The 27,404-nt window shown below is 43.8% G+C and overlaps 1 protein-coding gene across 1 annotated transcript in view; it reads left to right on the top strand.

Annotated features, from left to right (window-relative positions):
* PTH1R (parathyroid hormone 1 receptor) overlaps positions 1-15,766 on the top strand; it is a 62,322-nt gene extending 46,556 nt beyond the window's left edge. Inside the window, exons 9-14 of the mRNA XM_032183292.1 lie at positions 5,232-5,292; positions 7,561-7,627; positions 10,926-11,020; positions 12,958-13,099; positions 14,331-14,372; positions 15,106-15,766. Coding sequence (XP_032039183.1) covers positions 5,232-5,292; positions 7,561-7,627; positions 10,926-11,020; positions 12,958-13,099; positions 14,331-14,372; positions 15,106-15,468 — 770 coding nt within the window. The 3' untranslated portion in view covers positions 15,469-15,766. The remainder of the gene's footprint in view (positions 1-5,231; positions 5,293-7,560; positions 7,628-10,925; positions 11,021-12,957; positions 13,100-14,330; positions 14,373-15,105) is intronic.
* Positions 15,767-27,404: the final 11,638 nt, after the last annotated feature.

Below are 27,404 nucleotides of genomic sequence, written 5' to 3'. Positions count from 1 at the left end.
CTGTGACAAGAACAGGAGGTGTAATGTCAGTGCCGAAGTGGGCATCCATCTCTCAGGTAGAGTCAAGTCCCCACCAGCCAGTAGGTTTGGGGGGAAAATAAATAAAAAGAGATATTCTGGAGACAGAGAGTTTGTTACCTCAGCTGCAGTGAGAGAAAAGAATTTAGATATCAGCTCTTTAAAACAAACCAGCAAACAAACAAAACCAAATAAATCAACCAGCAAAAACCCACACCCTCTTCCAAAGTTTCAAGCTACATAAAATGTGCTCCTCAGAAAATGGCACTGCGCTGTATGGAGCAGACTTCAGGAAGCAATTCCCCAGAGCAAATTCTGGAAGAGAGAGAAGCAGTTGAAAAATAATGCCATATGTTTAACAAGAAAAACCAACTTGATGCTGCTCGTAATGCAGCCAAAGGAAAACAGTCTAACAGGCATGGGTTCCTCTCATTAATTCTTCCAACCACTGCCAGAGTATAATCATTTTATCAGAGCAACCACAAAGCTGAAGTCACACCTGTCACAACACCAATCATCTGTGTGCTTCCAAAAGTTTGAGGCTGCTTAATTTAAATTCCTCTGGAATGAGAACATAGGATCCCTCCAGTTGCATTTGTTTTTGCTTTGTTTTGATTAGCATGATAATGTACACACACACACCCGCACAGACGTATTGCTTTGATAGCTTTTGGGCACTGGAAAGGGCAACCCAATCCAAGACCCACTGGAGTCAGTGGAAAAACTCCAGTTCCCTGCAGTGGGCACTGGATCCTGCCCATACCACAGCAATGAATGACAGGGAATCAGTGATAAATAATTATGACATTCCACATAGGTAGAGAAAAGACATTTGCCCCAAAAGCTGGGATTTTTTTTTTTTTTTTTTTTTGGTTGTGCAACAATAAACAAGGGAGGATTTATCCTGCCTGGAAATTTCCAACGTGGGGGAAGCAAAAGTCACCCTGCAGCAGCTTATTTCCAGCGGAAACCAGTACATACAGTTATTCTGAAGTCAGACCCAAAGATTTCGGCTGAGTTTTTTCAGTCCACATCCTCACTGGCACAAAGGAGCAGGGCTCCATGCAAGTCCACAGCGCCCTTCTTGCAGTTGCAGAGGAGGCACCGATGACAGACAGGAACTTGTTCCTTGCCAGCACCCAACAAAAATAAATAAATAATGGTATTATGGGCAACAATAAATTCCCCAGCAGACTTCAAGTTCCTTGCAGCTGTTTTATGAAGGAAGTCTAAGAAGCATGACCAATAGCCAGAAAACCCAAGCTGATTCCACTGGCATTTTTCCTTCACACCGCGTTAATTCCCCCGGCTGGACCGCACTGGCTTTCAGCTACAGTGCAAATGAGCATTGGAGGGAGACCTGAACGAGACAAACAGATCCACGTGTTATTGTCAGAGGTGCTCAGGTCCAAAAACCCATGATGGGAAGCCCTGCGTGGTAATCTATGCAGAAATCATCCTTGCCTGAAAGCATTCCTACTTAACAGGGCAAGAGGTGTATGTAAGTGTTATTGGTCCCATTTGATATGAGGAAACTGTGACAGAGAGGGGCTGAAAAAACACTCCCTATAAATTCAGAGGTGTTCAAATAGCAGGGAACAGAGACCAGATTTCTCCAGGCCTACATAAGGTCTTTATTCATGAGCTTTCTTCTTCTAGCAGGCGCTTTGCAACTGCCTCTCTAACTCACAGCTTTGACACATGCACGAATGGCACATTTCCACGTGCCAGGACACGTGTGCAAGGAAGGTGGCAGAGCAGAGCAGGGGCTGGGATGGACACCAGAATTTGTGCAGCTTGAGGCCTGCACTTTTGCTGTCTGATAGGGTGATGACAGAACCATAGAATCATTTCAGTTGAAGACCCTTAGGATCATCAAGTCCAACCCTTCCCAACCCTGCCACCAAACCACGTCCCTAGGCACCACATGGCACCCACACGACTTTTAAACACCCCCGGGGATGGCGACTTCACCACCTCCCTTTCCACGCCTGACTTTATAGCACCTGCATTGTACACACTGTGTGTAACGACTGGAAATGCACAGCGCATACAATGTGGATTCTGTAGAAGTCGCTCACGGCATCGCCGCCCCGCGGGGTTCATCCTGCATCACGCTGGTCTTGCGCACACCATTTGGGGGAGGACGAGCATGCGCCCACCTGCACCCACACCCCTCTGCACACACAACCACCTAGGAGGTCATGGGATTTTTTGGAGGCTTGCTTTCCTTTTTCTGGCAGGTTGGCCAGATGCATTTAATCACAAGAGGAGCTGCATCCTCTCGGGCATCTGCCTGTTTGTATCTTTACGTGTCTAACTTTGAGGTTTTTTGGTTAATGGCTCTCCCATCAATGATACAATACTACTGCTCAGCAGTAGTATTGTCCATCTCAGGGCATCACTTTCACGTGGAGACACCAAAAAGCCAGTCATCACCCTCTGAAAGTAAAAGAGATGCTGGAGGGAAGGCTAAGCCTCCTGACCCTGCCTTCAACAGACTGGTTTACCAGAGGGGGAGGAAAAAGCTGAATTCTAAAAAGCACCTGGAGGCCCAAGCTCTGCATGTTGCATTGATGGAGAGAGAATCTAAAAATGGGGCAGAGGAAAGGGGAGGGGGAAGATTCATTCCACATTCCGTAAATTTAAGAATATTTATGACTGTTCACACTGAAAATAAGAAGCACGCTAGAGAGACAGAAAGACAAACGTAGCAATAAAACTGGTGCCAGGAATTCATTTTGTGTGTTTTGCAGAAAATGTCAAGGATCCTTTTCCTAAGCTTGCCTGCACAGAGTGAGGTGGCAGTTGCAGAATAAATACATGCATAGATATAATTATTTTCTCCTGCATGTGTTATTGTTGCTAGGAACCTTTAACACAACACAGCATTAATAGGAATGGGAATGGTGTCATTTTTGAAATATAGGACAGGCTAGCGAGGAAAAAGTATGTGTCAAACGCATCCAAATCTCTGAAACAATCCATCTTTCAAAATTATAGCTTCACCATAACGGGTGAACATCCACCGCCTATGGGCAGGCAGCAGGCACCCGAGCCTCTGAAGGCAGAGGGTGTAAAGGGGAATGTGACTGCTGCTATCAGTAGTTACAGCATCTGAGCCTCGGGTAGCTCTGCCAGTCGTTCGCAGCATGCACGTATTTTTCATAGATGGGTGATTAACAGTGAGAAGGATATAGATGGTGCTTGTTGCAATAAATCATCACCTTCCCCAAGCCCTCAGCTTCAGCACGCTCATGGGCTCCCGGTGCAATAGGTTAAGTATTTTCTATCCAGTGCCAGCCATGGCAGGGGATTGTGAAGCAGGGTGCATTCCTTATAAATGTATCTTTGTAGGCAGTGCTGGTCCTGAGTGAGGCTCTGTGTTTAATTATTTATGCTTTCTTATATTACCGTGGCATTTAAAGGTTCCAAGCAAGATAACGGCCCCGTTGTCCATGTGTGTACGAGACAGGCGTCCCTGCCCCACACCCCAGCTCAGGAAAGCGTCCGTGGTCAGGAAAGCCTTTAAGCACTCTAATGAGACTTAAGTGCATGCTGAAAGTTAAGCGTGTGCTTATGCACGCCGAGCCCCAATGAGCTTAGACTGTGAACAGCATATTTACAGTCATCGGTGATAAATGTCGCCTTTATTTATTTTTTAATTTTTTTTTTCACCTGAAAGGGGTTATTCTTCTGGAATTTGTGGAAGCTACTGTGGATTTGATCCTGCCTTTTAAGGGAAGCCAGTAGGGGACTCAGTTGTACAAATAAAGCAGAACTGGACCCTAAAAAAATAAATAGAAGATTGCATTTGGATATTGGTGATTCTCTTACTTTTTGCAGGGAAAAGACGATGCCCAGTGTAACTGTGCTGAAATGAGGATGGTTCCTTTGGGAGTGAACCTTGGGCTAGAGCATTTTGCAAGTATTACGCTGAATTCCAGCATTTGTCTGCTTCATGCAGCAAGTTTCTCACACTTAACAGAGTTTTTTATCCATCCAGGCCAGAAAAAATCAAAATGGAGTAAAGAAAAATTTGTAGAGAGTTAGGACCTATGAAAGAGCCCTTGACCTTTCATTCCAAAAAAAAAAAAAAAAAAAAAAAAAGAAATTAATTTTTCCCTCCAAAATTTCCTCCTTCAGCTCATTGCTACTTCTTATTTCTCTAGCCAAAATATCAGCCAGGCACTGCCTTGGCGCCTCTTAAAAAATATCAGTGGTGTACATAGGGCATAGGGCAGTGCAGTTCTTTCAGGGGCTTGGTTAAGGCCCATAGGTGAGTTCAATCTGCATGCCACATCAATTTCTGTACATTAAATGGGTCAGAATTTGTTTTCCCAGCCTAGAGGCCAACTGGGGTGATGGCACAGCTTACACTTATACAGCTTTGCTCTCCTTCTACACCACTTCTCTTCCCAAAATGGACGGCTTGAACCACAAAGAGGGGTTTCTGAGATGGTTGGGAGCTACCTGACAGTTAAACAATGTGTGAACATGGAAAGTTGCAAAAGGCATGCCCAGACCCTGTTTCGTTGCTGCCACCAAGGTGTTCTGGATTCAATGCAACTTTCTGGCATACTCAAGGCCATTTTCAGGGTGATACAGTCTGAGTCCAATTCTAGACCCACCATTCCCTGAATCCAAAGGAAAGGAACAAATATGTTGGGAAAGATGCACTATACAAACCCCATCTCTGCTTTGAGTTGAATCATTTATGTAGAGCAAGCAGCGGTCACACAGGTTCAGGCCATACAGGCTACATCCCCATACAGCAATGCTTAGGTACAGGAATGTGACCATTTGTCCTAAGTCCATGACTCACATTGGGTCCATTGACCCCAGATCAACGGGGCATCTCCAGGCATGGCTTAGAATATAGCTTAAGCTTAAGCAAAGCAAGCTGCTCCATATTGAAAACCAGGAGACTTTAGTAGGGTGGACTTGTCCAGGCCATGCCATTTGGCCTCCATAAAATGCTCCCTTCCCATCCTTGGTTTACCATTACAGTGCTTGGACCACAGAAGAGATAAAAAGAACAAGATTTAATGGTCCAAATGCTTTAATAGTCCAAATGGCTTTAATGGTCCAAATTATGCTTGAATATTTTAAAGCTCCTTCTTCCACATTCCCCTATCCTTCTCCAATTGGGCTTATGCTGTCAGAGTCCTCTAATTCCCCTGCTCACCCTGTTGATCTGTGTTTCTTTCCAGGTCTCCCTGCTGTATTTGTTACAGCGTGGGCCAGCGTGAGAGCCACTCTAGCCGACACAGAGTAAGTCCTGTTGGGTTTCCTTTTCTTTCTTTCACCTGTGATGCCTTCGTGGGGCTTCTGGCATAGGTGACTTTGTGGGTGTATCACAAGGATAAAAAGAACCAGAGAAAGCCAGAATCACTTCCTACTATGAAATTAGCAACTCTTCTCTTCTCTTCTCTTCTCTTCTCTTCTCTTCTCTTCTCTTCTCTTCTCTTCTCTTCTCTTCTCTTCTCTTCTCTTCTCTTCTCTTCTCTTCTCTTCTCTTCTCTTCTCTTCTCTTCTCTTCTCTTCTCTTCTCTTCTCTTCTCTTCTCTTCTCTTTTCTCTTCTCTTCTCTTCTCTTCTCTTCTCTTCTCTTCTCTTCTCTTCTCTTCTCTTCTCTTCTCTTCTCTTCTCTTCTCTTCTCCTCTCCTCTCCTCTCCTCTCCTCTCCTCTCCTCTCCTCTCCTCTCCTCTCCTCTCCTCTCCTCTCCTCTCCTCTCCTCTCCTCTCCTCTCCTCTCTCTTCTTTTTTTTTTTTCTGTTGGGGGTGTAAGTTAAAATGGGTCCAACTTTCCTGGTTTTGCTTTCATTTTACAGAAATTAATAATGTGAACACCTACAGCTGTTATCCCTGGGGCTGAAGGAGATGTTTCACAGCCAGGCAGGGGCAGGAATGGCTTGAATCATGAAGGAATGCCCTGCAGAGCATGGGTAGAGATCAGTCATTCCCTGCTTCTTCCAGTAGCAGAGCTGGAAAGCCCTGCATGAAGCTGGGTGGTAGCAGGTTCAGCACAGCCACAGGAGATGCCTCCACACTGAGGAGGGGTGAAGCACCTCTTCACTGCACAAGGTGTGGGTGCCAGCATGTCCTTAGGTTTAAGAAGCATTTGTACAAACTCATGAGATAAATTCTTCCAGACGTATTAAATAGTAATGTTCTGGCTCAGAAAGCCATCCTGAACTGCAGATTGTTGGAAGAATATTCTGGAAAAATGTTACTACCTTCTTGTCTGTTTCTCCTTAAATATCACTTTCTGGCTACTGTAGAAATAGGATGCCGAATCAGCTGTTTCTTTGGTCCTATACAAACACCTCAAGGCCTACTATTCTTGCATCAAGCTGAAGGAAGCATCCATAGCATCAAATCTTCAAGCCCAACACAACCATGTTTGCCTCCAAACAGCCCAACGTTGACCACAAGGCAGGTTTCTCCTATACACAATGTGCCATTAAAAATTTGGGGGTCCCAGGCAACTTTTCCAATGACTTTGCCTAGGAAGAGACTGCTTTGCAAAGGGGAGAAAGCCAAGCTCCAGGCTCAGAAGGACCTGGTAGCACAGCTAGTGGAGGATGACGCATCTGCATTGGCTCAGGCTCATCCTCGTACAGCCCTTCAGTCAGCACTGGTGGTTTCTCTGCCCCTGTCTCGCTTTCCTTGAAGAGTTGCCTGGGCAGTTTGGCCCACGAAATGAAAACTGCAGCTGCCATGTGGGGGCTGTCTGGCTCAGATAAAGAAAGGCCTGTGGCAGTCCTCTCTCTGTGGTTGGAGAGAATTCAAACAGAGTAATTAACACTGAGTGACCTTATTCCATGGCTGCTGGAAATGCCTGGGAGGAAATAGCGTCCAGCCCCTCATCAGCAGATGGAGAACCATAGATGAACATCCATGCCACCAAGAGTTTGCCCTTTCAGTCCTCACTTGGATAAGGGCGGGAGATGAAAAGAAGATAAAGACTTTTATGGGGCATGTCTGGGTCTTGGTGTGACTGCAGGGATGAAGGAAGCACAGGATCTGAATGTAGAAAAACAGAATTATCCATACTACCACATTTGCCTGGGGATCAGACAGAACTGATCCCCAGGCAAAGTCGCGTAGGCTTATTCCAAGGGGTAGCATTAAACTAATTCAGCCAGTGCAAAACCCAGCACAGCCTCTCTTGTTTTCATGAAAACCAGAATACTTTTCGTGTATTTTTTTCTCTTAAAGAGATGAAGAAGAAGTGGAAAAGGGTGGGTTCCTGCCCAGAAGGGACAGGTCTTGATGACTGTGGAAAGAGCTGTTCCACCATCTGGAGAGCATAACTTTAAATGCATTTAGCAGGGGTTTCAGTTCTGAATGGTGTAACAGCGGGAAAAAGGGCTCCTTTGGAGCCATGAGGACTGAAGGCAAGGTTAGATCAAGGTCTTTCCAACCCAGCAGGCTTTGGAGGAATCCCATCCTTCGAGGGTGGATTTACCCAAGGAGACAGCGAGTCTGTTGCTCCTTGTAACCAATTATTTCCTAATGGGATCTCAATCTCTTCTCAGGTGTTGGGACTTGAGTGCTGGCAATTTAAAATGGATTATTCAGGTGCCCATCCTGGCAGCTATCGTGGTGAGTACTGGCTGACTGCAATGGTGGGAGGCTGCATTTGACGGTGTAGGCACAGTGCAGAGAGTGGGGCCAGGCTACCCTGCTCTAATTACCTTCTAGCACAGCTCCTGCCTTAGGTGTGGAGTCTCAGCATCTCCAGTTTAAGGGCCTTATTTTTGACCTGTCTATAAGTTCAATAGCTGCGTACAGCAGTGAGGTTATGTGCAGTTTTGTTTTGCTTAGGAGAGAAAGATGGCATGACCTAAGACCTAAAATCATTAACGAAACAAATATTCAATATAATATTGACAACCCATGTGATACTGAAAACCCCCAGGGGTCTTAACACATTCTTACCATGCATCTGCATTGGGAAGCACTGTTATTAAGTTCATGAGGGGCATTTGGTGGGTCATGTGTTTGCTTGAACAAGGTCCTAATTAGCTTGAGAAGTTGCTTTCGCAGTTTTCAGTCATTACCCTTGTTCCTCCTTCTGTCTTTCCCTATGGTTCTCCATTATTCCATCTTCTGATAGTTAGGTAAGTGCAAGTAAAAGAGCTTTTCCCCACCCACATATCCTAGCTCCCCATTACATACATCCAGGAGTAGCTGAGCAGAGTCAGTAAGAATCTCTTTATAGTCTTCAGAGGGTTTTGCATTAAGCTCTGTGTACTCTGCACTGACTCACAAATCAGGAGGCCTTGGAAGATGATCAGTGTGGGTGAGAAGAAAGTCAGTCCATCTGCATATAAACACCAGGAAAGTTTCTGAGGTAAATGTGATCATATGTGTGATTAGGTGAGCTACTTTGGATTTGATGGGTTTTTTTTCTTCTTCAGAATTTCCTTTTGGTGGAAATTCTCCACCTGGCCCTAGTAATCAATTCTGTACCTTGGAAGAAACGAATCACCAAGCCCACAGTGTGGTCATTGGAAACAAAATAGTAGGATGGAGAAGAAAGTTCAGATAGTTCAATGAGATGAATGCCAGCAACCCCATTGCATTTAATTTAAAGCCCAATTAGCAGAGGAGAAAGAGCTCAATTGAGGCTTGCCCTTGTAAAAATAATGTTTCTCCATGAGGCTCTGCTCTGCTTGTACCTTGGCTATTTGCAAATGCAGCTATTTATCATGCAAAAATATTCTGTGGGTTGTTTCTGTTTAATTTCTGTGGGTTCATATTGTTCACTTGGCTGCCTTTTCAATTCCCACACTGGCTGGTCATATGTTGCTGGACTAAGTTATGCATTTTCTGGATGTACTTGCAGAGAATTTGAAGGCTGAGGGGCTTAAAATCCCTCCACTATGTTACTAACTGATTTTGTTCAGTTGTCTGGATTTCTTTTAAACCTTAGCACATGTTTCAGGAAAGTCACAGGAGTTTCCCTCCTCACTATGATAAGGTTGGATATCTTCAATTTATTCAACAAATGTAGAACAAGATACCACAGTTGAGACTTTGAAGCTAGAAAAACTCATATGAGAAAAAAAAAAAAGCCTGCTTTTTTTTTTTTTTTTTTTTTTAATTCCTTTTTCTAACATTGGTTTCCAATGAAAATGAGTTATATGCCCCAGGCTGTGTGCTTCTCTGCCTGTCGGTCTATCCATCCCTCCCTTACAACTCTTGTGCCAGTCAGTAAATTCCAACCAAATGTAACTAAGGGAATGGAGTTGCATAGATGTTAAAATCCCACAGACCTCATGAAAACAGTCAAATAGATACTGGAGAGAAATTCTACCAATGCCCCTTCACTGGAAAGGGCGTAGTGTGACCTTACCCCTTTTTAACACAGAGGAGAGCTGTTCGAAACGAACTTGCACCTCGTTAAAGGAGAAAGAATCCAACCACAGAAGACAAAGCCATAGCAAACCAGGCCGTGTACATTCAGCTGCTCAGGGAGCTACTTGTTTTAACAGTGGGGATAATTAACCATTGGAACGACTTAGCAATGGTTGTGGTAGGATCTCCGTCATGGAAACACTGAAACCCAGATCTGCTGTAGCTCAAACCAAAATGAATACAAGGAGGTCTTATGGACTGTGCTTTGCAGGAGATCAAACTAGAGGTTCCTAATGGTCCCTTCTGGTGTAAAACTACAAGACTGTGTGTGGCGTGGTAATTTGTTTCCTTGAAATGCTGCTACACTGGTGTCTGAGAAGTCAAATGACTGCTGCAAACCCATAGACATCAGTATTAGCCCAGCAGTGTGCAGCCTTCTTGTAGTTTCACCATGTCCTTGAGAATAGGTTTGTTGGGAGCAGCTAGGGTTATAAGCCATTCATAAGAACATTCAAAAACCCAGGAATCCCCCAAACATCTCCCCATTTCTCAGCTCTGATAAGTATCAGTGTAACCATGAGGTATTGTTACCTTTTGCAGCATCCCTCACCATGGGCATGTTCCTGTAGGACTGGGTGAGCTTAGTTCAGCAACTGGGTTCACAGATATGGCTCCCTGTACAGCAAGAAGATATTTTTTTCTGTCTGTTGTTGCTGTCCCTACTGTCTGGTCCACACCACACACTCCTCTGGAGAGCTTTTATTGTAGACGTACAACAGAAGTTTTAGTTATTTTACCCTTCTATGTTCTTGACCTGTCATATCTAGCTGTGTCTACTCTGTGTTCTCTTCGTGATGCAGGTTGCTTGTTCTTCTTTCCTTTTGCACATGGAAATATGTAAAATCATCTTACTAATGCTTCTCTTAGCCTGAGGGGACCTTAACATCAGGTTGGCTGCAAGGGACAATATAACTGAATTTCACTCTGCTCCCTGGACCCCAAACTCAGCTTAAGAGGTTTATGAGGCCATAAAAATGGCCCATATCACTGTACAGAGCTGTAAGCCAAGTAATAAAGATGATGTGAAAAACACTGAGGGCTGACTGCAGTCCAAACCTTGAAATGTCTGGTAATCACTGCCTTGAATACTGAGATTATATCCACTTGTCAGGTGTCTACTCACCACCTCCTCGCTATCTTTCAGTCTCTCCCTATCTCACAGCATTTTTCAATAAGGGACTCATGCACAAGGCAGCCCAGGCTGGCTAGCTCAAGTGTCGGTGTTCCCATTTGGGATGTCTACCCCTTCCCAGAGGATCCCATTCTCTTCTCTCTCAACCATTCTGGTTAAATAAGGCTGGTGTAATCTCACCATTCACTGGGTTTTTGCCAGGGGAGATAATCCCTGCTACAGGAGGAGCACTTCCAGCTCAGATACAAGCCCCTTGACTCACCTAGGGGAAACACAGCCTGGGCAACATGAACATCGGCTGCATCTCCTTTAACAGTTATTAATTGTTGTTGTTTTTCCCACTTCCAGGTAAATTTTATTCTTTTTATCAATATTATCAGAGTCCTAGCAACCAAGCTACGGGAGACAAATGCAGGGAGGTGTGACTCAAGACAACAGTACAGGTGAGTCACGAACCCTCCTCAGTTTGGGGAGAAGCCAAAGTTCCCCTTTTCCTCTTTGACTGCAGAGGGAGCCCAGGGTGAGTGGTTCAGCTGAAAATACCCACCCTGTAGACACTTAAAAAAAGGTGAGAAGAACACCATCTTCTGAGCCTGATAATGCAGAATGAATCAGCAGCTGATTAAACCTCCCCTAAACCTCTCCAATCCAACCCCAGGGACCTGCCTCATAGTAAAGAGAGGAGCTCAGTTCCTCCAGCCAGTTAGGAAGTGACTGTGCTGGCCTTGAACCAACAGTGCAAAAATAAAAGCGTTGCTTGTGCTGTTGAAGCCCCTAAACCTTGTACAATTTTATTTATTTCTGTTTATTTCCCTCCTGTGCTTTGTAAAACTTACTCTATTTGTTAAATCTGCCCTTCAGTGGGTGCTCCAGTGCTTTTGCTGAAATAATAAAAAAAAAAAAAAAAAAAAGATTCCTGAAACGTTGCTGGAAATCTGGCCTTTCCTTGTTTGTTTTGTTTTCCTTTGTTCTGCCAGCTCTTCTCTCTTGATAATTTAGGGTATTTGTAGTATGGTCAAAGCTGGACAGAAAAAGCAGATTGCTGAGACACCTCGGCTGCTCGAGGGCTCCCAAGGCTTCTCCGAATCCCTTCAGCTGGACTCACTGGCAGGACACATGCAGGGGGGAAGAACAGGGCAATTTGGGCTGCAAACCATGAGCTCATTGCTACCATCACACTCTCCAAACACAAGATGTTTCATTTGAATCAGGAATGATATTTGGCTGGAAAACACCTCTCCGTTTTCCTTTGCTGCCCTGTCAGGGCTCTGATTTATCTATTTATTTATTTATCCCTGGCTGAAGCTTGCTATTAATTATGGTTTGGATGGGGCCTGCTCCTTTTAATGTTCTAAATTCCCTCGGTGGTTTCCAGTTGCTGGACAGAGGTGGTACCAGGTCTTTCTGGTAGTGATGTCCGTCCTTCTCAATAATTGCCTGCACTTGGTGACTTGCTGTAACTCTTGGCATCGGGTTTAATCCTTCAATTAGCATCACTTCCAGGCAAAGCTGGATCCCTCAGGAGCAAACCCAGCCAAGCACTCAGGGCTTCATTTTACCTCCCTCCTACCCCCTGACATAGGTGTTGTGCTGAGATGGAGCTTCTCCTTCAAACAGGGCTTTCCAGGGGATGCTGCAGTCCAAAACACCTCCTAGGATTGGTGACCCCCAGCTTACCCCATACTATGACATTCACTTCCCTTTGGTATCTAGCATAATTCTACAATTCCCTCTCCACCGTTGCACAGAAGGCACTAATCCTGGGTGGATCTTTGCCTCAATAAGAAGAGAGAACTGCAGAATTACAGAAATTTTGTGGTGAGCAGGACTCTCTGGAAATCATCTGGTCCAGTCCCCCTGCTCCAGCAACACCAGCTGGAGTAGGCTGTCTAGGACTATGTCCAGTCTTTAAATTCAGAAGCAGAATCACCCTTTAGGGGCAAGGGAATTTAGAGGCTGGGACCTGGAAGCAGCAGTGGATATTTCTTTCCAGTCACTCTTCCATCTTGTTCCCATATTCCTGACTGAAAATAGTGGATGGTCTGAGGCTGAGAAAGAAGTCTTGGTGTCTTCACCTCCAGTACCTACAGCAGCATCTCATGGGGACATGCATGTGAAGAGGGTTAGATTAGCATATCACGACATGCTGGGGGATGGATTGGGTTCTGTCTCATGCCATACGAGAATAAATGGCTTGAAACTGTGGGTGGACATAGAGCCTGGGTAAATGTAAGCTCTCCAGGACTAGTAAAGGGGGCATGTTGAGACATAATAAAATTATGCATGATAGACACACAAGGTATGAGGTGGACCAGCCTGGCTGGGAGTTTCACTCCATCCACTGACTTCCTCTGTGTCTTCTCTTTCCTTGTTCCTGCAGGAAGCTGCTGAAATCTACCCTCGTCCTTATGCCTCTCTTTGGCGTTCACTATATTGTTTTCATGGCTATGCCATACACAGATGTGTCAGGGATTCTTTGGCAAGTTCAAATGCACTATGAAATGCTGTTCAACTCTTTCCAGGTATTGTAATTGTTAAACTATGGGGACAAACTACAAGAATTTAAACAGAGGGAGGAGGGAAAGGAGAGTGCAAGGTGTTCTCTTTGGAAACGGGGTTGTGTTTACAGCATGTCAGATTTCATTCACAGGGTGATTTGACAGTATTTTAGCAACAAGTATGTTTTATATTTGCAAAATACAGTGCAAAAAGGATCAGTGTGTCAAAAAAAAAAAAAAAAAAAAGCTTGTTGAAAGATACCTTGCCCCACAAAATCTGTGTAGATCCAGGATAGACATAAGCTAGTAGAGATCCACAGAGACATGTTGTTTCAAATTAGCTTCCAATTAGCTTATCCCAAGCTGTCTCTCAGCACTGTGAATGGATTCCTCAGTTCAAGGTTTGGGTAAAAGGCAAATTCAGTTATAGGACTGCTCCTGTATAAGGCACAACAGCAAGAATATGCAAAGCTCTACAAGCAGAGCAGTGTTTTTTAGCCACTGCCCACTCTTCCCTCAGAGATTAACTTTTGGCTCACATGCAACTACCTATCATCATGGTCAACTAGTGTGGATGATGGAGGGGGACAGTGGGTCTGCCAGATGAAATTGTATGGCAGGTGGGGACAAAGCTTGCATCCATGCACTTCCACAGTTCCTGCTGGGCTCAGAAGGGAACAAATAGCAGGTGACCTCACCAAGATCTGGCCAAACTATTGACCAATAAAAAATATGTGGATGGTTTTCTCACATCTGACTGGTTTTGCCGCTCCCCCTCAGCCAGTTCTGCCCAACATACAGGCTGCCCCACCTGAAACCAGGGCTGAAAGAGTCCCATTAGGGCCATCTCCTGTCCAGCAGCAGGATCAGCTACATGTAAAGCACTGGAAATGTGTATCCAATATGTTCTTAAATACCTCTAGTGAGTGAGACCCCACCACCTTCCCAGGCCCTCATCACTGTCTTAGGAATTTTGCAAAAGATCGGGACAGGGGAATAGATGTGTTAGGTAGAGCATGATCCAGAGAGTTTATATAGTCCATTTACTTTGTGAATTGTCTGTAAAAAATGGCTACGTTAATCTGTCCCTCACGCACTACTAAACAGAGCAATGTTTCCTATCCATATCATATAAAGCAAGTTATAAACATCACTGATTTCAGAGAAACACAGGGATGCTGGGCAACCCCATCAGGGTATAGATACTCAGCTGCTGCCAGATTAATATTAATGTGTTATTTCTTCTTTCTTCTAGGGATTTTTTGTTGCCATCATATACTGTTTTTGCAATGGAGAGGTAAGAGTCATCAGCTTCTTAATTATGTCCCACCTTTGTTAAGCTAGTTCTAAATGCAGGTGGTAAGGTGGATGCACATCAGTGTATCCCCTCTTAGTCTAGAGATGCAACCCTGTTTTTCACTCACTGAAAGATCTGTACATGCACACAGAAAGTTCGTACACTTATTTTGGTCATGTAAGACATACAGATCAATCTGTCATCAATAAATGAGCTACTGGAAGTAGCTAATGGGTGGAAAAAAAGTGCTTTTTTTTTTCCTTTTCCCAGCACAAGTGCTGTTTTGTGCTGCCTAATATCTGATCGGTGGCAGAAATAAAAGGGGATTGATAGAATAGCTGTCTAAGCAGCAAGCTCTTTTGTTAGGCCAAGCTTTGTTGACCCTTTTATTCTGTTTCAAGTGACATGCTTTAATTTTAAGATTGCTTTTGAGCTGTCTTTGTTCCCTGTAATTCCCTCTGTGGCTGGATGCTAACAATCTAGGTGGTCAGTGAATGCACACTGCAAAGAACAGAATTACTTTTCACGGTCCAACATAAGTTTTGTTGGGCCTAAGCTTATGGATTTTAAGGGGAAATGCAACTACAGATATGTTTCTTATGTCCTGCAGCATAAACACAAGATGTTCCTTCCAATTTTACCCTCCAAAGATTTCTCCACCCCTGTGGATAATACATCCTGCTGATCGCCCTCTGTCCTTCCACTCATGTTTTTTTTTCCCCTCTTATCACAGGTCCAAGCAGAAATAAAGAAGTCATGGAGCAGGTGGACATTAGCACTTGACTTCAAAAGGAAAGCACGAAGTGGGAGCACAACCTACAGTTATGGACCAATGGTTTCCCACACCAGCATCACAAATGTAGCCACGAGAGGGGCACTTGCCCTCCATCTCAATACAAGACTTATACCAGGGACCCTCAATGGACACCGGAATTTACCAGGTTATGTAAAAAATGGCTCTATTTCTGAAAACTCCATGCCTTCTTCTGGACCAGAGCAGTACAACAAAGACGAGGAGTACCTGAATGGCTCTGGGCTTTATGATGGAGACAGACCCACAGTACTTGTTGAAGAAGAAAGAGAGACAGTGATGTAAAGAGAGGAGGAGAAGAAGCAAAAGGATGAGAAAGGTTCCTGGAGAGCATTTAGTGGGCAAAAGAATATCAGGCCACGCATCAGATGCCAAGGATTTCCATACAGTTTCTCTGTTCGGTGGAACGAGAGGTTAAGTTATATGGGAAAAAAAAGTGAGCCACCAATGTGGCCAGTGGTTGATCACACACATATATTCAGTGATCTGAGTCTCCCTGGTGATAATGGGGGCAGGGCTGTCCCGAGGGCCTTGCTACCTGCTGAACAGAGATACTGAGAGTTGGCGAGGGAGGGTTGCACAGGAGCACGTGGTCCTTTCACCTTTTGGAGAGCTTGGGCAGCCTGGGAGGGTGGGAGTCTCACCCAGTAGAGCAAGAGTCTTGCAAGAAAGGTACAGTGCCATCTTCTTGCAAGGGTACAAAGCCACCCTGGGCACCAGCGTCTTTGGTTCAGTTTGCTCTTTCCTCTTAAAGTCTGTCTGGTAACACACACGAGACCTACTCGGGGAGGCTGTGGCTGTCCATTCTTGCAGCCAAGAGCTCAGCATGGAAGGGTCGGTACGACCAGCTGCCTGGGGCATGTTCTTCCCTTGGGTATTCCCACTGCCTGCCAAAATGGTCCTCTGGGGTAGGCAGGGTTAACAGCTCATGTTGCTAGATGCAGGCTGAAAACTGTATTCTCCTTTCCCTGACCTGAGTCCCAGTAGCAAGCCAGAAACCAGTGCAATTTTAGATGGAAAATGTGGTTATCAAAATGTGCGAAAATGTCATTCTTCCAGATACAGCAGTGGAGAGAGGCCCACCCTGACTGCTCCCAAGCTGGCTGAGGCAGGGAGGGGAATTTGGTTGTGATCTTCACAAGATCTTCATGAAGAGTGTGTGCCGGTGTCTGTGTGGCTAAAATCTGCTCTGAGGGTAGCTAAATGAGCCCTCCCTGTTTGTGGAAGCTCATGGAAACAAGCTTCAGTCATTTTTTTAATCTTTAAATTGATGCTCATTCTCCCCATCTGAATTTCTTGTTTCTCACTACTCCATGCCCTCACAAGGAGAAAGACTCCAAATCTGTCTGCATGACCCAGAGGCATAAGATGCTGGATACAGCCAGGCAAACCTACCTTCATGAGAACCAAGGGCAAAATTTGCTGGACAAAAAGCACAGGGATTGCTCCTAGTAGGTCACCTTCTGAGCATCTTTCCCATTCTTAATGATGGGGTCATTCAGATGAGCCACACACACACCTATGTGCACCTGGCCACTGTCTTAGCTGGTGCCAATGAGTATAAAACTTCAACCAAAACCATTGAGTTTGCTTAGAGATGCTCAGATGAGAAAATGCTATTGGGGTTGCCTCCAAAGGGAAGAGCACAAGGAAAAACCTGCTTCCTACAAGAGAGAGAGACCAGGAATATTTTTTCCCTGTGCAGAGTTTCTCTTTCTGGTGTTTTTTGCAAGGTGTGCCAAAAGGTCGTTTTCTGACACACTTCATGTCTTCATCAGTGGCAAAGAGATACAGCCTTTGTTGACCAACCGTGTTATGTGCTGAGGTCATTTCACACCAGCTGAGCATTAGCAAAGGGTCTCTGACCATTCTGAAGCATGATTGAGAAGTGTCCAGTACTATAAAATTAGAAACAGTGACTGGATTTCCTATTGCAGCAAGTGCTTCCTCAAAGGAAGGATTCTGGCTGAGCCAGCCTGGATCCTCTCTTCAGCCCCCGTCATAATGTTACTATTCAGTTCAAGCTGTCCAGAAGTCAGCCTCTAATGGTGCTTTGTTTTGTTTTCATATTTCTTTTTTTCTTTCTTGGTAAATTTCAATCACCTGAAGCATTTTTACTCCACCTTACTGTTATGCAAATTGGATAGAAAACAGGCCTTGGGGCAGTTTGCAGAAGTCCTTTAGGATGCAGGTGGAACCTATAGAATAACCTATTCTCTGTCCTGGTCCTTTAGATATGCTGCTGGGTGGCACCCACCAGCACCTCCGAGATGTATCCAATCACTTCACCACTGCGACTTTTGAGTATGTATTAAGGACAAACTTCCCCCAAAACTCTGAAGTTGGTCAGGAAGAGCTGCTGAGACCTTGACTCTGCTTTCTGTGTCCCACATCATCTTTAAACAGCCTCTCAGGTTAGGATCCAACACCCAGTGAAATCAAGGAACAAACCTCCTCCCCTTGACATCCCTGGGTTTTGGATTCGGACCTGGTAGAGGTGTGGTGGTTAAGAGATAGGTAGGGAATGTGGTAGCCTCTGTAAGGCATTGAAGCACCTCTCAACCAATTGCAAACACACATGAGCCAATCTTTAAAAGCCAGTATTTATTTGTGATGTTTGTTATTTTTGTTTTGGTTTGGTTTTGTTTGTTTGTTTTGTATCATTATAATAAGTCAAAACTCCTCATAACCATTTACCACCAAATCAGCAGCTATAGAAAGGACAGGTTTTCAAAGCATAAACTTTTCTTATTGTCACTGTTGCTATTATGAACAACAATATTCACAGGAACAATGCTAACAATGCTATTACAGAGAAGTTAGGTAGCCTTGCCAGAGAAGTCAGCTCTAGTGAAAGCTTAGCATGGAGAGCTAACCAGCTCTGCAGAAATCTGAGTCAGCCCAGCCATGCTCGCTGCTTGCCTTTTCCTCACAAATTTTGGCATGGCCTCAGGAGGGAATATAAAGGGGGTACAAGTTATCACCAGTCAGCTGTCAATGTGTACAGCTGTGATATTTAGCATCCCATGTGGCTGAACCACCGATAAGAGAGAAGCACATTGAGTATGCTGTCTCTGGCTTTCTATCCATCTAGAAGTATGTTGTGCTTAAATCTTCCAAGTTCATGCAATGACCTTCCTGATTTTCTCACTCAAAGATCACTTAGCATCATTTCACTGTTGGAACAAAGCAAAAGCAAAAAAAAAAAAAAGACCAAAAAAAAAACCCACTGGTGACTCACTGTTTACTTGTGCTTGTTACAGATACCTCAAGATTAATAATATTTGACAATCACTTAGCAAAGTTCAAGGAATTAGCAAAAAACATAAAATTATTTATAAACAAATACAAAACCCCTCGTAAACTGCAATGCATTCATCACTGGATTACTTAGAATAAATGCTTTAAAACCGATGATAAATGGAGATAAAAATTACATGCACAACGGGAAGAAATTTTTTCCTGGTCTTTTCAAATGCAAATCATACATAATAGATTCTTTTTTCTTGGTGTTTCAATGTTCATGAAAAAAGGAAGATGCTTATACCAAAACAGGGGAATGATTTTGCCTTTAAACTCATGACAGACTGTGAGGTAGAATGTATATTTGTCAAAGTCTGTTCCTATCTGTCCTGTGCTGAGTGCTGAGATTGCAGAAAGTGTTGACTGAGTGCATAGGCTGTGCTTTGTTAGGTAGGGATCCAAGGACATCCTCCACTGAGTCTCTGAAACAGAGAAGAAACCACCATTTGCAGTTTGAATTTGTGCTGGAAGGGCAGGCAGAGTGGTCCTGCCAGTGCTTAGCCAAAAGCCTGCAGATCTGGAGTGTGGTCACCTTCACTTTTCTCCATCACCGGGCACTTCTCAAGGACAGTTTATCCCCATCCAGAGGTCTGAGTCCCCCTGGGGTGATAGTTCTCATCCTGGGAAAAAAAAAGAAAAAAAAAAAAAAAGGAGGCAGCTGTGGAGTCAGGGTGCAGCCAACACTTGGGTAGAGAGACTTTCACAAACCCATCCTAGGAGGAGGCAAAGGCTTGGAGGAACTGGTTGTATTTTTCCAGTTTTTATTCTTCCACTGTGTCAGCTTTGTGTACTTTTTCTTCTTATCCTGTAAAACATCTGGCTGTATCCTATAGCTCCTCTTGCTTCTCTAAGCACACTGGGGAGGGGTCTCCTTGCCCACCTTTTGGGTGGCTGTCCTCTTCTCCATTGCCACTGAGGTGCTGGGTTTGGGCAGGGATTCTCAACCCCTGGCAGGTTTAAATCATGGTACCCAGCCCAGCAGCACCGTCTGCTGATGCTCCTGTGTCCCTTTTCCCTTTTCCTCTGAATAAGTGCAGATGAGTCATTTTACACCTTCTATAAACTGCTTTGTCTTGGTGCAGATGAGATTATGTCTTTTCCCATTCCGCACCATTCCTCAGCTCTGCTCCATCCTGTCCAATACATATCAGAGCCAAAATATTGACAATGTTCTCCTAAAAACTGAACTCCTAAGCCAGGGATTAGCATCTTTTTTTTGTTTGTTTATGGGAAATTGGCTGAAAGCTGCAGAACATCCACAGTGCTGGTAAAATTTTTCAATTTTTTTAAATATAAAAATACATTAGGAGTGAAGATCCAATTTTGTTCTTGATTATTTTTTTGATTAATTCAATGACTGGCTTACAAATTTTTAAACTTCAGAATCTGATCTTTTAAAAAGTTAAGAAACCTCAGCTATCATTTTGGTTTTCTTTTGTTGTTGTTGTTTTGTTTTGTGTTTTCACTGGCTAATTTTCTTGCACAACTTCCACTCAGAATTGAAAACTTCAAGCAGAATTACTGAGGATGAGGAAAGCGATCAGTACCTCCCTTAAGTCATCCAGATTTCTCACTCTGTTCAATTATTCTTTCACCTGAGATAGGACTGCATGAAATGAGAGAAAGCACTTTAAGAGTCTGCATTTATGGGAGATGTTGCATGAACCCATGAAGTCCTTTAGTGTCCAGCACTGCTTCTTATTAGCATAGGTGTGTTTTTGCACCTATTGGTGCCCATTGCCCATGAGTTTGCTACAGACCAGTCCCTACCTTGTCATGGAAAGTTATGTGACAATAATGTGGTTCACATCCTCTCCTTCTGGCTTCATCCAGATTTTATGACATTTTAACTGTAACAGGAAGAAAAAGGAAAAACAAAAACAAAAACAAAAAACTGAGACAGAATTTTCCAGCCTTTGGGGTTATGGGTTTGGTGTCTGCCTCCTCAGCCATGTATCCTATGTCATAAATGGGCATCGCACTGGTGGCTGCAAGTTGTAAATTGCTCAGCATGTGAGGAAGCTTTGTTTTAAGGCCATGAGCAGGTTAAGGTAGGTCTTCGCCATGGCACTTTCCCGCTGACAGCACCAGCTGGGGGAGAAATCATGTTGCACCCTCAGAGAGGTCTAGGGAAATTATTTATTTTTAAAAGTCTTTATGCTGGGACACGTTTTGTGTTTGATTTTTTTAATTATTATTATTTTTACTTCTATTTTTGTGTTTAATTTTTTTTAATTATTATTATTTTTACTTCTATTGCTGATGAATTGCCACGTTCTGCAGAGTAAATAGAGGACATATATGATATTCCTGGCCAGCTACAGAGCGTTTCAGGAACTCAGTGTCACTCTCCAGACAGAGTAGATTTTATATCCCATTCCTCTAGGGTGTCTTGAAATGAGAAAAATATTAAATTGTAAAGGAAATGAGTTTGCAAAAGACCCTATAAATAAATTTCCATCATGGATTGGCCAGGTCTGTCTGGATTTGCCTGGAAAAAATAATGGTTCATAAATTGTATAAGTAAAATAAGAATCATGTCCATCTCTGTGGACATTTGTTGGAAAGCAGTCCTCCTGGTTTTGCCTACAGAAGTGAAAGGTTGAGCCCCCTGGACAACAAATTCTGTTGGCCCAAAGGAACGTGTTGTTCTGAGGCAGCAAATTCTGCCATTTGTACAAAAGTTATTGGGCTTACCCTGTTCCATCCAGGCTATTTTTGTGGTCTCTCATAAAATCAAACTCAAGCTTAGCTCTTAGCTAAGGGTGGGAGAGCAAAAGAAAGCAGAGGTGAGTTGTTACAAAGACGTGGTTAACTAAAATGTACTAAAATAAAACTTCACCATTGCAATGGTAAAAAAAAAATAATCTAAGAAACAAATTGAATTTTCTTGTTTGCTTTTGCTCAGAAAAAAACAAACAACAAAAAAAGATAAAGGTTGGCTTTTTTTTTTTCCCCCAATAATGAGCCATTACCTGATCAATTGAGCCAGAAACCTGGTCTCGTGTTTCTATGTGCTCCATGGGATGCATGGAAGTGTACAGAGATGTGACTGAGAACTCACCTGTGACCAGCTTCTGGTCATGTAAAGCTCAGAGACATCAAGCCCAGCTAAACCAAAACCAGTGACCTTGTTCTGGAAGTCTTAGCCAGAAATATTATTCATGAGCTTCATTTAGTGGTTAGCCACAAGTTTATTTGCTGTCTATATATCAAGCCTCATAAGAGGCAAAATGTGTCCTAATCAAGGTACTTCTTTATTCAGGCCTGATAGACATCTTCACTGGCTCCTCTTTGGCCTGTAGGTGGTTTTGATTATTTTAGAGCAGGGATCTTCTACTGAGAGTCCAGCAGGTGCAGGTGAGCCTGAGACATGGGTTTTTGGCAGTGCTAGCAGACTGTAGCATTAGTCTGGGTGGTGGTCCAGGTCTGCAGAGGGGATAGGACCAGCAACCGTTTTAGGTCTTCGACAGTGCTTCTCCTTAGTGGGCAGAAAAGGCCACAGCAAGGACCAGCAGAGTGGACACCCCTGTCCTTCTATCCCAAATTCATGTTGGTTGGGGTCCTTCTTTACACTTAGCTCCTATTTTCCAACCTTGCCCTAGAAAAGAACCCCCTAAATCTCACCTAAAGAACTCAGTCAGGCATTTCATTTTCCATTTTAACTGGATGCAGACTCAGTTTTTTTTAATGGCTAGAAGCCAATCTCAACTCCCAGATTCAAAACCAATCTGGAACATCAGGAGGGGAAAACAATTTGCTCAGATCGGCTGCACAGCACCCTCGTCACATCACATCCATCACACAGGGCTCAGAGCACAGGCACCCTGGCAGAGCCGAAAGGTTGGTCTGCCAAAACTGTCTTTTGTTCGCCATGAATTTTTAAGGAAAGAGCACAGAGAGTAAGAAAAAGACTTGCTGTCTTTGCTCCACACTTAAGAATGATTATAAACAATAAAATAGTCATAATAGGGTTATTTTTTTCGTTTATTTCATCAGGTTCTGTTGAATGCTCTAATGGTTTCTGTGCAGTGTCTGGTGTTCTGGCTTCTCCTGTGCGGAAGGAGTTCTCTGTGGTGGAGGGAATAGATATAATGAGCGGACGGAGTCATTCAACACCAGTCCCTAGGGCAGGACAGTTAGAAACAGACCTGATGTTGATTTTATGTTCATTGGCAGAAGGCAGGAGCTACTCCACTGAAGTTAATTGAGTTAACTCGGTCGAATGCCAAGGCAAAACAGATCTGAATCTAGACCACAGTTCAAGACTCATTTGCAATTTGCATAATGGAATTAAAATAAAGCTTCCAACTGTAGCAACAGAAATACTCTGCTGAGAATTAGACACTGGGTTTGCTGTTTGGGATTAAATAAAATGACACCCAAGGCATCAGCCATCACATAAAGCAAACATGTTTTATCTCTGCTTGTCCAGATTACTCTGTTCTCCCCACGGCCATACACTGTGGTCACTTAGCCATTCTCAGCTGTTTTAACTGGTAGGGATTTTTCTTAGCTCCTTCTTTCTTTTTCTCTTTCTTTTTTTTTTCTTCTTTCTTTTTTTTTTCTTTTATTTCCTACTTGCATGGGAATTCAGATCCTCCACGTTTTCACGCCAGCTTTCAGGTTTCAACTAGCCCCACAGTTTACAAAGTTCAAGATAATATCAACATTTTGCCAGAATTTGGGAAGCAAGTGGGAAAAAGAGTGTGAGAAGCTAATGGAAGTCATAGGGGAGCATTAAAAGAAATATCAAATAAGGTTCAGTGAAACCTTTCCCACGGGCCAGGGAAAGGTTTGCAAACCTTGGCACAGCATTTCAGCCTCCAATTGAACTCACTCGTGTTTTGCTCATAGAAGATCTTGAGACATTCATTATGACCTGCAAAGCTTACGCGATGTCTTTCCAGTGTCTGGGGGCTTGGGTTTAAATCTGGCACACTGCTATCAAATATTCTCTTTTTTGATTAATTTAAACTTAATGCTCTTGTCTGCTCAGGTAGGTTATGTGCCCTTCTCTAGGTCGGTCCATCCGTGTTGCTTTGGGGCATGCTTGCAGAACTGTTCCTTGAGCTGCCTTTGCATCTGCGGTGTGTTACTGTACCATCTGGGGCTGTCGCCTGTTTGAGCACATCTCCTGATGGCATTCAGCACTGATGGGCAGTGACGCTGCGTTGTAAGGGAGCCAGAGGCAGCGTTTGCAAAAACAGAGCACAACAAACTTTGTCCTAATTCGGAACGGATTTGTAAGACTCCGGTGAGGCAGGGCAGGGCTGGAAATCAGCTCGGAGTCTGGCACACAGCGCAGGGGCCAGAAACAAAAGAAAAAGTGAAGGAAGAGCTGACCCAGATGAACATCAGTAACCAGGGAGTCATAAATCTGGCTTCTTTTCAGGCAGAAAAGAAGCCTCCCTGTCCAGCACAGATTTAATAGAGATGGGCTCTATTGCACGATGACACTTTCTCTGCAACAGGGTATGTCTTGAAAAAGCAAATGAGGATTTTATCAAAGTCTGTGCAACTTTCTCTTCTTCTTCATCCTCACTAGCACTTTTTCTTTCTTTTTTTTTTTTCACACACATTTCTCCTGGGTCCCACAGAGTAACTTTTCCCTGTGACCTTAGCAATTGTTTTCTTGGCATATGATCTCAAGAATTTGATAGTATTTGGTTATCTTCCTCAAAGCAAGAGTTACTCATTCTGGGCAACAACACAGATGTGCTGGCATTGATATGGAATGAAATCCTGACCCCATGAAAACCAACACCAAAATGTGTGTTGATTTCCATAGAGTGGGATTTACCCTTAAATTCTGAGGAGGAAAAAGATAATGATTCAAACAAATCATGACCTTACCCTTCCCTTGTCCCCAAAACCTTGTTTGCCACCCACAATTCAGGGTTCCTTTATGTTTTATATCAATAGCACTAAAAAAACAGAAAGCAGAGATCAAGTGGCAGAAGATGGTCTGAATGGCCAGTGTCTCCTCTCTCAAAATGCTTCATGAGTGACAACATTGGGCTTTTGTATTGGGGTCAGTTTCTACATGTGGGGATTTAGGGCATGGTATCTTGCTAGAAAAAAAGTCGTGGGATTAAAATATTTGAGATGGATGGGATGAGTATGCACTGGGTTTCCAAAATGCCTGAGCCTACGTCCTCTGAAATAGAGATACAATAGCCACATGAAAGACTACTTAAAATGAGCTTTAATGAAGGATGTTCTCCAAACAGAGCAGACCTCAGGTACCTAAAACAGAAGACAAAACAATGACTTCATCAGGAAAGCAGCATCTATTTAAACCAGAGCATTACAACAGGCATGGGCCCTTCTAAATATAGAGCTGGATGCTTCCTGCCAGGCTGAGCTTTTACCTTTTAATTTTCCTCTGTCTAAATTAATCACTCTTCCTTGAGGGCTGCAGGGAAGGATAAGTAAGAAGCCATTTGCTGTTGGAGGTGAAATGTTTTAAAGGACAGGTTGTGTCAGGTAGAGCTGGTGGCAGAGAAAGGCATTTGGTGGCAGAAGAGGAAGGACGGGTGTATCCAAGCATCATCTTCCATCCCCATGTTCAGAAACACAACGTCAATCTCTTGCCATCTGCATGAGCTGGGGCATGCATGAAGAGACAGACCTGCTGCTAAAACTCCTTGCTTCTTCTCAGCAACTTCAGGGTGACCAAGCCATGGTGGCGATGGGGTGTGGGCATTAGAAAAAGGACTCGGCCATTCCTAGCAGTCAGCCAAGCTCTGTCCGATACGTCTGTTTGGGGAATATTGGCTCCTTTTCTTCTAGTGTCAGCAGGAGGGAAAAAATTTGGGTGTTTTCTTCCTCCCCACACACAAGTAATTTCACTGAAGTGGTTTTGTAAGACCTTGTTTCACTTCAGAAGAGGGACAAGACTGAAAAGCTAAAGGACAAAACTGTGATTTCTTTGTATGTGTTACGAGGACATTGCCTTGTGTGTGTCGTCAGGCAGACATTTGGTTTACATTCCTCCACTTCTGCTTTCTGTATGGACCAAAGTAATGAGCGGAAAATGACAAACCACAGGTGTATGTAAAAAGGGAATTAAAATAAAAAGAAATCTTTATTGATTCTCATAAAATATCTCTTTTGTGTCTTTGCCTGTTTATGGGCCTCAGAGCCCCTAAAATCCTTCAGGAGCACACTCAGATGGATGTGGGCTAGATATTCCTCTGTGTTTATGAGGAGGGACCTTCCTGAGATCCTCTAGTTCAATGTGGATGCAGAAAGATGGGAATGAGTTATGTCTGTGGAAACCCTTTGGGAAGACCTTGCACAGGGTAGCTTCACAATCCTTAAGCTTGTGATTTTCAGACGAGCAAAGAACAAATCTGGTCAACTCCAATCTTATTTTCCTGCTGGGCAGCATCTTCTAGAGAAATGCTAATTTACCTGCTGAAAACCCTCTCCTATGCACACTTTAGATCTAAGACCTTCAAAAGAAGAAATTTGGTTTATCATACATGAATTTTAAGGGCATTCTTCTTGTTCAGTGTGAAGTCATGGCATTTCTTCTGATGCAAGCATGCTTTGCACAGGAGGAAGAGCTGGTCAAAAAATGCTCCTGGCCCTGACATTTAGCATAGCGTGTGTATCACCACCCCAGCAGCAATCAAATTCCAGTAGTAGTTTCAGGAAAATGTAATGGTGTTTGTACAGGCATGCTACATTCCTTGCCTGGCTAACCAGCCAGAGACTATGAGTGGAAACAAGGAGTAACCTTTTTCTCCTCTTCTGAATGATAAGCATTGAGTGACTGGCCAGATTTCAAAAAGCACTAGGGTCCCAGCAGCAGGGAATGGGAACACTGCTGACCAAAGGCAGTCCCACAAACACTTGTTCCAGATGGAGCTTCATGGGTTTTGGCTGCAAATGTGATGGATATAGTGTCTTCATCCCATTCACGGACTTTGACATCAGTATCAGATAACATCCAGGAGAGAGAAACAGGACAGCAAATTTTGTCCTGTGTGCTCTCTGACTTGCACACAAATGACAGTAACCTGGTGGCCCACGTTTCCTTAAGCACAAGGTTCCCTTGGGAAGAATAATCACATTGAAAAAGATGTTCACCCTTACACGCCTCTTCACACATATCCCAAGGGGTGCCTACAATGCCACTTTGGTGTAGTTCAGCAGTACATTCAGCTCCTGTCCCATTCCTACTGTTTACATGCAAGTATCACAGTTTCAAAATGGAACATTGGAGCTTGGGACAGCTATACCCAAATCTTTGTTTTCAGTCAGGCTTTCTTTCATCTGAATGGAAAGGAACAGGACAGAGCACACAGTAGTCCATCCACCTCCAGCTCTTCCCAAACACAGCATGGATGGCTTCAGACCCAACACAAGCTGGTAAAAAAACAATCACATGGATAACTGTTGCCTGGGAGATGCATTCTAAGCTTGTCCCTCATCTCACATTAAGACTGTTTCCCACACCATTAGCAACTTTCAGTGGAGTAAGAGGGTGCATGACATCTCTCTGGTTATGTCCCTAATCATCAAGTGGAGAAAGTAGTACAAAATTGCAGAGAAAATAAATAAAATGATGGCAAAAGGAAAACTGGACAAGCCAGACTTTCCTCCCCACTCCCACAGCATAGTGTCCTCTTGGTTCTGTTTTTTGCCTTATGTGGTTGCAGTGGTTATTTTGAAGGATGCTCTCATGCCACCTGATACATTCACAGTATCAGTGTCATGAGGGGTGCCTCATTCCATTCACAGCTATGTGATGCCTTCATCCAGCCCAGCACAAACAATGCAGGGTGGTTCCCTGCCCTTGCAGAGCTAAGACTGTAACTGGGCATGAGCAAATGCTGCTCTGCATTGCTGGTTTTGCAGCTCCCATCTTTCTTCCCAGACACCACCACTCAAAGAAAGCGTGACTT

This window comes from Aythya fuligula, chromosome 2 (genome assembly GCF_009819795.1).
Source record: "Aythya fuligula isolate bAytFul2 chromosome 2, bAytFul2.pri, whole genome shotgun sequence".
Taxonomy (NCBI): Eukaryota; Metazoa; Chordata; class Aves; order Anseriformes; family Anatidae; genus Aythya; species Aythya fuligula.
Note: the sequence above shows the minus strand (reverse complement) of the source record. Positions and strands in the feature narration are given on the sequence as shown.